Source organism: Austrofundulus limnaeus, unplaced genomic scaffold, assembly GCF_001266775.1.
Source record: "Austrofundulus limnaeus strain Quisiro unplaced genomic scaffold, Austrofundulus_limnaeus-1.0 Scaffold109, whole genome shotgun sequence".
Lineage (NCBI taxonomy): Eukaryota > Metazoa > Chordata > Actinopteri > Cyprinodontiformes > Rivulidae > Austrofundulus > Austrofundulus limnaeus.
In genome coordinates this window covers 206,085-216,609 of record NW_013952511.1, presented here as the reverse complement: position 1 = coordinate 216,609, position 10,525 = coordinate 206,085, and the positions used below count along the sequence as shown (strand labels likewise).

Here is a 10,525-nt window from a genome sequence, read left to right as displayed (position 1 = left end):
ATAGATTATATAAACTGTAAAATATTAATAATAATTGGGTAAATGTTATTAATAGTTTTTATGATTTCTACATCAGTCCTTTTTTTCTGCTCTGTTGTCAACATGTACAGTAATGGGAAATCCAGACTCTTGACCGTTTTGTGTCAGTCGTTAGCTTCACCAGCCGATCACACGGTCACCTGGTTTCTGCCACTCCAGCTGTTCTATAGAACCTCCTTGGTCAGAACCCAAAGTTCGTTACCACAGATGAGGGCAGGAACGTAGACTGATCTGTAAACAGAGAGCTTTGCCTCACAGCTCAGCTTCCTCTTCACCACAACAGACCAGTACAGGGTCCACAAAGCTGTGGAAGTTGTACCGATCTGTCTATCAATCTCACGCTCCATTCTTCCCTCACTCATGAACAAGACCCCAAGATACTTGAACTCCACCACTTGAGGTAGAACTTCACCCCCAAATCGGAGAGAAATCCACCCTTTTGTGACTGAGCACCATGGACTCAGATTTGGAGGTGCTGGTCCTCATCCCAGTTGCTTCACACTACGAACCGCTCCAGTGAGAGCTGAAGATCAAGGCGCGATGACGCCAACAGAACCACATCATCCCCCACAGTGTACCCCGAGGAGCACGGTCAAATGCCTTCTCCAAGTCCACAAAACACATGTGGACTGCATTAGCAAACTCCCATGACCCCTCAAGGACGCTAGTGAGGGTAAAGAGCCGATCCAGTGTTCCACAGCCAGGACGGAACCCACATTGTTCTTGAGTCTGAGGTTCTACCACTGACCAAACTCTTCTTCAGCACTTTTTGATAACAGTCCATTGAACATCAGTATGTCTGTAGTTTGACCTTTCTTTTCAAGCTGTCCTGTGAGGCTTACCTTAATGGTTTTTATTTTAAAGTCTATATATTTTAGAGGATAATTGTTGAAGTTGGTTCAAGAATATTTTCTCTTCCATCCTCCGGCAGAACCTGGATGGACATCCAGGTGAAAGGCACCTCCCTGCCGAGAGCGCTCCACTGCTGGGACCGCAGCCTCCAGAACAAGCTCCACATCAACAGCAGCCACGTCCACCAAAAACACAAGACCACCCCCACGAGAGGATGTCCCCTCCATCTGATTGACAGCTGCCCATGGCCACACTGCAACCCATCCTGCCCCACCATCAGAGACCAGCTGACGGGACAGGAGATGAGCGTGGTGCAGTTCCTGAAGCACATGGGCTTCGACGTGAAGAAGATGGCTCAGCAGCAGGGGATGGACCCCAGGACACTGCTGGGCATGCTCAGTGATGGAAGCTGAGCTGCAGTTTGTAAAAAAAAAGTATCTGAAAGCTGGTTTGTAAGAAAAGAAAAACTGCACTTCAGAGGAAGAACATTTTTCTTGCATAAAAAAATCTCTGTGACTGAACAATTCAAACACGAGTGCCTCACAAAGTCTTTTTGTGTCAAATACAACCAAACCAAAACATTTCAGCTGTTTATATGGATCCATCAGATCAGACTTAGATACACAGATATGGTTTTACTCTGTGTGACTCTCTCTCCCACAGCCTTTAGAAGTTGCACAGGTAAGAACTGAAGTGAAAACATTTCAGTTTGATTTGATCTGAATGAATCAGGTGGGAATTTGGTGCTCAAAAAATAAATAAAATAAAATAAAATATCCAGTTACAGATCCATGCTGCTGAAACCACTCACCAAATATGCTGCTTTTTAAAAAAATAATAATTTAATGGGTTTCATTTTCAAATAAAATTTTATATTATTTGTTCTTCAGTGCTCAGTTATGTGCTTTATTTATTTTACCAACAACACTTTGTATATTTAATTATCACCCAACACAGTTTAACACTTTAAAAACTGTAAACCCTACTTATTTTTATTTGCATGTTTGTAAGAAAAAAAAAATCCTGTACGCTCTGTAGAGTCTGTTTGTTAAAAAAATTAAATAAAGTTTGAACAAGTATTTTCATACATAACAGTCTCCAAACCTCACAATAAATACAAACACACATGTAATAAGACATAATTTACTTAGAAAAAGTACAATGATAGTAATAATAAAAGGCAAAATGAGAGAATAAATATTTACAATATTAACACATTTCCACAGCCACATTATGTATTTGGATTATTTCTACAACAGAAAAACTATTCACAGTTGATTTGAAAGTGCTTCTTTCAGTAGACGGGCTAAAATCTAAAGATTTTTGTTAAATTGCCCTTTTATTACATAAAGATCTACCTGGACTGGTGCTCAATTCGTTTCCTACAACTATAAAAACAAAGAAAGAAAAGAGATGTTCTGAACTAAAAGTTACCCTGATTTTCAACAATTCAACAAATATGCCTCACGAGTAATGTTTGGCTTCACTTTGTGCTCCTCTCACAGCACCGTACATTTGATTTGTTGCATTTCCAGTTATTTACCCACTGGTTGAAGAACCGTAGTAATTAGAAAACTGAGGTTTGTCTTCTTGAAGTTCAGTTGAGTCCTACAGAAAGTAAAAAGAGAGGAAATGAGCAAAACCTACATACAGACGAGCAAATAATTTCTATTGAGTAAATAAACACTTATTCAGATAAACATTAGACCTTTGTTTGAATTTACAAGTACTAATTGTTTCTTTTTTGACAACTAAATGCACATAATGCTGCATTCACACTGTTAGCGTTTTCAGCATCAAAAACAATTCAAGTTGGACCCTTGTGCACTTTGAGGTCAGACACTCTAGACGTGCATTGGGAAGAGCCTCTTGGTTGTTTTCCTCAGCTGGTCTCTATTTAATGGTGGATGAAATACATAAAATGTCTTTGCTTTATTTACTCAAAGCAAGAGAACGTCACGCTCACCAGATAATTAATTCAAAATCAAATCACCAGATAATTCAGAGACGTTCCCAGTTTGGACACCCAGGGAGCTGACGAGGCTTTCAGAACTATTTTTGTCCTGAGTCCAGTTTGATGAGCTGCTGACCTGCATCGGTGCTGATATCTCCTGCCAGGACACCGACTACAGGCACTCAATTTCAGCTAAATAGCTCCTGTCCATCTGTCTCAGGTTAGTGGACATCATTCAGGACACCGTCCTGTCGGAAAATGAAGCGCTACGGCACATCGCAAAGTCTCTATTAGATGCTCGTCGAACACTCAAGAAGCGCTGCAGCACTTCCCGATGCTCCTTGATGAGCGTCCACCATAGACTTTGCATGTAAACCTGACACCCAAAACACGTTTTGTGTAGTACGCAATATTAGTCTTTCTTTAATAACCTTAGAGTGTAATAATAAACCTTTAATGATCCATTATACACTCGTCAGTAAACTGTCAGAGTAATCAAAGTTCAAAGCATGAATTCCCTCACCCAGCAATGGGTCTATTAAGTATTTACTTGATTGTGGAGGGGTGAAAGGTAAATTTACATGATAATGTTGATGTCCATGGTGTAAATCAACAAACAGTCCAAGTAAAGAACATGAAGGTGTTGAGATCAGCTGCAATGTGACGAACATACAGTTAGGTCCATATACATTTGGACACTGACACAAATTTAGTCTTTTTACCTGTTTACTGAAACATATTCAAGTTATAGTTATATAATGTACACGGACATAAAGTCCAGACATTCAGCTTTCATTTGAGGGTATCCACTTTAAAACTGGATGAAGGTTTAGGAGTTTCAGCTCCTTAACATGTGCCACCCTGTTTTTAAAGGGACCAAAAGTAATTGGACAATTGACTCCAAGGCTATTTCATGGACAGATGTGGGCAATCCCTTCGTTATGCCATTCTCAACAAAGCAGATAAAAGGCCTGGAGTTGATTTGAGGTGTGGTGCTTGTATTTGGAAGGTTTTGCTGTGAAGTAAACATGAGAAAGAGAAAAGTCTGGTGAAGGTGTGGTACAGCTCATGGTCCAAAGCACCACATCATCTGTAAAACACAGCAGAGCAGTGTGATGGCTGGGCATGCATGGCTGCCAGTGGCACTGGATCACTAGTGTTTATTGATGATGTGACACAGGACAGAAGCAGCCCAATGAACTCTGAGGTATTCAGAGCCAAACTCTGTGCTCAGATCCAGTCAAATGCAGTCAAACTGATTGGTCTATGTTTCATACTACAGATGGACAATGACCCAAAACATAAAGCCAAAGCAACCCAGGAGTTTATTAAAGCAAAGAAGTGGAATATTCTTGAATGGCCAAGTCAGTCACCTGATCTCAACCCAATTGAGCATTTCACTTGTTAAAGACTAAACTTCAGACAGAAAGGCCCACAAACAAACAGCAACTGAAAACCACCACAGTGAAGGCCTGGCAGAGCATTAAAAAGGAGGAAACACAGTCTGGTGATGTCCATGAGTTCAAGACTTCAGGCAGTCATTGTCAACAAAGGGTTTTCAACCAAGTACTAGAAATGAACATTTTATTTACAATTATTTAATCTGTCCAATTACTTTTGAGCCTCTGAAATGAAGGGATTGTGTTTAAAAGATGCTTTAGTTCCTCACATTCTTATATAATCATTTTGTTCAACCCACTGAATTAAAGCTGAAAGTCTGAACTTCAACTGTCTAGAACCAAAATTAGAAAAATGTTGTCTCTGTCCAAACACATTTGGGCCTAACAGTACCTGGTGATGACTACGAGCCCATCTAAACCTTTTTATGCTCAGAGTCATGACTTCATGAGTACCACTCAGGAATTATTGGTAGAAGTGGTCTGATTAGAGCCATAGTATGAACTTTATGTTCTAAAAATGTGTGGAGGTACACCATGGACAACTTACTGTGGACTGTCTGGTTGGACAGATAGGGACAATTCAGGGAACAAAGGAATTGATATTTCTATGGTACTCAGGTGTCAAGCTGGAGCGTAGACAAGACTTTAAAAGAGGGGTCACTTCAGACCTTTGACCTTGAAATCAATAGTGATCACGCTTGACCCATGAGGTGTCCAGATATGCAGTTAGATGTTTCTATGCTAAAGGGTTATCAAATTAGAGCTCAGACAAAAACTGTTCACCAGCAAACAGATGGCGTCACACCCCAATATGTCCCATTAGGACGAGCGTATGAAAACAAAAGAATTAAAATCTTCTCAGGAAGACACAAGGTTCTCAAAGAAAGAAAATTACTACAGAACTGTTTCAATGCACACAAAGATGAAAAAAATTAAACTTCTCATTAATTACCACACACAAACTGAAGTGCAAAATGTCTACTGTATGATTCTCTGTCTTTAAGTCTGTGCTTCCAAACATTAGTAAAGACTGACCTGATTTGTGAGTTTTCTTGCTGAGGGTCGTTTCTGCTCATGAATCGACTGAAGCCGAGTAATTAGGAACTTTTTATCTTCTCCCTCCTGAGCAGAGAAACAACAACAAAACAAACCAGGTTCATCAAAATGAAAGTAACACCAAGAGCAGAGATTAATCTGATTTAAAACCTTTAATGACTAGCTGAGTTTATAAACTGACTAAAAAGAGAGCTGTGTATGCAGACAGGAAGATGTCCTACATTTTTAATATGTTCCTGCAGTAAAGTGATGATCTTCCTCTGGCCATCGAGCACCTGACTGTGGAAGTAGATGACAATCCTGAGAAGGAAAAAGACAACGTTAAAAACATCTTTCACAAAAAAATACTGCATTGTTGAAGTAATAATTCACTGGGCTGTGACTGTTGAGGATTAGCTGGTGACTTAAAGTTGAGAAACAAATAAAAAAATAAATTGGCACCTTTATTAAAATTGCAGCCAGTTTTTGTGTCCACAGCTTGCATTCTTGGAAGAATTTTTTTCTTGGCCTGTCTGCAGGTTCAAGTTTATATAATGTTTGTATATTAATAAAGTACAATATACAAGAAATGGCACAAAATCTATTTTGCCTTTGATCTCAGTCTGTTAGAGACATGTCATGTTTTTAAATCCTTCCTTTTCCCATTTAAATCATTCAGTTGGGGTCTATATAAAGTGGAACTGCAAAGATTTGGTCTGCATTCCTCATTGTAACTCCACAAACCCCTCTTTCACCCCTTTTCTGAGGTACGACTGAGAGCGACTCATTTTAGTGCTGTCTCTTTAAATCCAAATAAGGCACTTCACACACCACCCCTCCTCCAGTGACCATTGTCCACAACCTGTTCTGCCATTTTTGCAGTTTGATAGCAGAAAAATATTAGTTATTCATGAATTAATTAAAAGACGTCAACTACAGAAGACGTGTCCATCCAGCCTTACATGGTGGAGCCAGAGTCTGACCCAGAACCAGAGGGGAATGAAGACGACAAACCTGCAGAACCGCTCAATTGGTTAGCAAGACGAAAATGACCTGATTTAACAGTTCTGTAGAAAATACTGTGATGTTATTGTTCAGAAACATAACAGAGAGTAGAGATAACTGAACGCAATGAAAAACTTGATCCAAACAGAAAATAAAGAGATCTATGCAGCACCAGGAGAGACTAAATTAAACATTTCTGCTCTCCTAGAGACTCCAAGTTCTCCATAAAATGTATTTAAGGTCTAAAAACAATATTTTGCATAATATGTCCCCTTCAAAAACTCTAAAAATGAAAGTCAGACATGGGTAACCTCAAACATTTTAAAAAACACCATAAAGACAAGCGCTCACCATGTCATCACTTTCTACATACTTTTATGAGCTTGTTCATGAGTTTGACAACTGTAGTTTAAAGAAAAATAAAGCTGGTTTGGAACAGTTAGTAAATAGTTTAAATTTATCATTGGCTTTGTTACACCTGGGTTTTGAAGGCTGTGGACTTGAATATGTAATGATGCAGCTCTGGTGCTCTAAAATACACAGAATCTAAACTGAGAAGGTTTCAAAAGAAAATTTGTTGCACAATTTTTTATATGTTCAATATGGAAACAACAAAGCTGCACACCTCTGAGACTCAAACGAGAAAACTGGAGCTCACCACGAATATTTTGAGACAATCTGGAGACTCTCTCGTGAATGCTGTTCACTAGCTAGCTGCCAGCAGTCGTGGGCCAGTGATTCTACCTCCACTGCACTGTAGCAACAGATACAGACCCTATTTTTCTCTCTCTGAATCACCAAGCTGCAGTAATTTTACTGACCTTTTGTACATGTTCAAAATCAGTACTTTGCAATGCTTTGTGGTCTAGACCAGAGGCGCCCAAACATTTTCCCTTAAAGGGTCAAAATGAAAACTGATCTGAGGGCTAGGCCTGTCAGGATAACAAATCTTGCTGGACGATTAATTGTCTCAGAAATTATTGCGATAAATGATAATATTGTCTGGTGACCATTTTAAAACTAGTATAGTGATAAAGGCGTAAAAATGCAAGTATATCCTCTCAAAGATCGATAAACTTTAATTTTTAAAGAATGTTTAACAAAATGGGCTCTCAGTCTCTAAGAAAAAATGCACTTGAATAACAGCACACACAACTGAAACAGTAAATAAACAATACTAAAGAGCAGCATCTCTTTAGAGATGAAGTGAACTACGCTGTCTGTGAGTGCACACCACTTTGCTCTTCCCTTTGTGTATGTCGCTCGTCATTGTGGACTGTTGGGAAGACTGAGACGACCCGTCAGTTTTAGTTTTTTCCCAGCTGGGAAAACTGCATCGGATGATTGTATTTTAGGTGCAGATGCAAGTTTGTAGTATTCCTACTTTTAGTTGCTATTCTTTTATTACAACAAATTGGACCTACCAGCTCACACAGGTTGAGTAGTTCACCACGGTCACTGGGTTTGAATCTAAGTGCTCACACACTGCAGCTGTCACGTTGAAACCAATTCCATCTCCATTTTTCAGAATTTCTTCAGACTGTTTCTTTATTGCTACGAGCTCTCATGCTAAAGAGGCACCTGGTAATACAGAACGCGAGAGTTCACTCCTCCCGATGCTAAGAAAACAGGAGGGGAAGGGGTCAGTTGAGCACCCTGGGCACCAGAGCACAGAGAGGGAGAGACGACATAAACGAACAAGCAGGAAAATGAAAATTATCGTCCTCATTTTTTTTAAACCGACCTCAAAATAATTTATCATACAATTAATTGATTTATTAACTATCATGACAGACCTACTGAGGGCCAAAATAATTTAATACATGAAATGCTAATTTTTAAGTAAAGTTGATTTACAGACGAGCTACTTCGTCGGGTCTGGACTCTGCTGTTTACACTTATCAAGAGGCCAGTGGTCACTCTTACAGGGATGAAGATGTTCTCATCCTTGATAGAGAGGAACGTTGGTTTGATAGAGGAGTAAAAGAAGCCATCTTTGTGAAGAAAGTCCACCATTAAAGAGAGGTGGAGGCCTTCATGTCCAGTTGTCCTCCTCCTACAATGCTGTTATMGCAAGTATGACTCAGCCCCCTGTGAGCAAAAGGTGTGAATCAGGGCCCCAGTGATACCAACACAAAGAGGGAAAGAGGGACAAAAACAAGGGGACATTGAACCCCGCTTGCACTCACTACATACACAAAACAAAACACCAAATAACCACAGCCGAAGCATCCAAACCAATAAGTCAGGTGACGGGGCACATGGCCCTCTATGAACAATAGAGCTAATCAAACCTATTGTTAGGCGATGGTCCTCTTTTGCATGTGACTAACCTGTTTGTCCACCAGGTGGAGGCAGTGCTTATAAGGCTGAGTTCACCTGAAACTCTTCAGACTGAAGAAGTCTCTTGGAGGAGAGATGAAACATTTCACTAAAGAAGAACCCGTCCAGAGGACCTACTTATTTTTTTTCTTTTTGACTTAAGTTGTTTTATTTTTTTATGATTCAGCTAGCAGCCAGTGCAGTGGCCCACATTTTTTTTTGTTTTTTTAACCCATGGACAAGGGGAGAATTTGACATATGCTCAGGCAGCAAAGGCTCATCAGGCTTTTCAAAAATTTAAATTTTGAGTATTTGTGGTCTTATAAAGTGTGCAAATATCGATGTGTGCTTAAATCTAATCTAAATTTATTTTGTAGTTACTTTATTAAGACGAATCATAAAATACAAGTCCAAAGATAAATTGAGTACCATGACTATCTGCATTACAGCCAATAGCTGGGATGAAAGTGGAAATATAGTGTTTCTACATAAGACAGGAGATTACAACCTAGCAGCCAGGACAACTGCAGGTGGGCCATTTCAAATGTCTCAGTGGGCCAATCTTGGGCCCCAACTTGGGCAGCTCTGGACTAGATAGTATCATGCCTACTTCTGGTTTGTTGACATGTCTACCTGTGTTTCAGCTGTTCTCTGCAGTTATTCAGACATCCAGCAACACTGAGGACATTTTACTATCACATTGTAAAATACCAAGAAAACTCATTTATAAATACATCAGTAAGTAAAAGTCAAGAAAAAAAAGCAGGATAACTATGAAGGTATTTGGGGGCATGGTGCCTGATATTACACATGCACATTAATAACTGTAAAAAAAAAGTCAATTGTGTGTGTGTGTGAGCACTCACAGAAAAATGCCTGCTCCCACAAACAAAAAAAGAGGATTTTCCACCAGATAGGCGTGAGCGCTGGCCAGTGGGGACAGGCTTGCATTTTCTTCTGCCAGTTGTTTCATCCATTGTTTTCCTGCCTTGAGCATCGTTTGGAGCCTACGGAACGGGCCGCATGATTCTGATGGCTTTATACTGAGGACATAAGACGCACAAAACAAAACAAAAAAATTAAGCTTGTTTTTGTTTCTCTATAAAAACAAACATCTGATCAACATCTTTCCCATGCCTTTTTGAAGAACTGCATGGCAACTTTGTTCTGAAAAAAAATCTATTTAATGAAGGTGCTTTAATAACTAGACATGAAACCAACTTTACTAAAAGGCAGATCCTTTGCAGTGAGAAGAGTTCAGTGGTGCTGTATCTCTATCTCTAAAAAAATCTTAGTTTGTCTCTTTAGAACAATGTAGAAAAACTGGGTTGATGACATAATCTGAGGTAGAGTGCGCCACCAGATGCTGCTGTTTGTTGGTCAGAACAGATTATTAAACCTGTAAGGAAGTCAAGAGGAACATGAGCTTGTACTTGAGTACCTCCACATGGCGTATGTGACACACACAGAGGAGCCAAGGAAGGAAGGGAAGCAGAGGAGTGTGATGAAGATGGTGGTCATCTGGCTGACTCGGTACGGCCTCCTGGGGGCCTGGCAGTTCATCATCACACTGCTCTGTGGAGAAAAATAAATTAAAATCATGTACAGGCTGGTGTCGGGGGTCGCAGATACAAAAACAAAACAGATTGGACCTCACGATCAGAACCTTTTAGTGAAGAATTACATTTTAGGCCACCATAATACTGCAGGTGTTTGATAGCACTGTACTTTCGATCAACTTAGTGATTCAGGGTAAAAAACTTAAAGTCCGACCCACCATGTTTTCAAATTATATATCCAGCAAAATATGATAGAGATATATAAATTCCATGTACCATATTTATTCATGTATAATAAGATCTCGAGTATAAAACGATCATAATTTTTTAAGCTTAAAAAGCATAAAAAAATCTAAACA

The 10,525-nt window shown here is 39.5% G+C and overlaps 2 protein-coding genes across 2 annotated transcripts in view; one reads left to right on the top strand and one right to left on the bottom strand.

The window, feature by feature from the left end:
* The window catches only part of notum1b (notum, palmitoleoyl-protein carboxylesterase b), a gene marked incomplete in the record, with an annotated part of 14,830 nt that extends 13,055 nt beyond the window's left edge, over nucleotides 1-1,775 (top strand). Inside the window, 1 exon segment of the mRNA XM_014014010.1 lies at nucleotides 971-1,775. Coding sequence (XP_013869464.1) covers nucleotides 971-1,304 — 334 coding nt within the window.
* Nucleotides 1,776-2,020: 245 nt separating this feature from the next.
* Nucleotides 2,021-10,525, bottom strand: part of tmc6b (transmembrane channel-like 6b) — a 37,991-nt gene continuing 29,486 nt past the window's right edge. The window contains exons 17-21 of the mRNA XM_014014009.1: nucleotides 10,049-10,182; nucleotides 9,474-9,650; nucleotides 5,523-5,601; nucleotides 5,281-5,367; nucleotides 2,021-2,499 (exon numbers count right to left, since the gene is read on the bottom strand). Coding sequence (XP_013869463.1) covers nucleotides 2,431-2,499; nucleotides 5,281-5,367; nucleotides 5,523-5,601; nucleotides 9,474-9,650; nucleotides 10,049-10,182 — 546 coding nt within the window. The 3' untranslated portion in view covers nucleotides 2,021-2,430. The remainder of the gene's footprint in view (nucleotides 2,500-5,280; nucleotides 5,368-5,522; nucleotides 5,602-9,473; nucleotides 9,651-10,048; nucleotides 10,183-10,525) is intronic.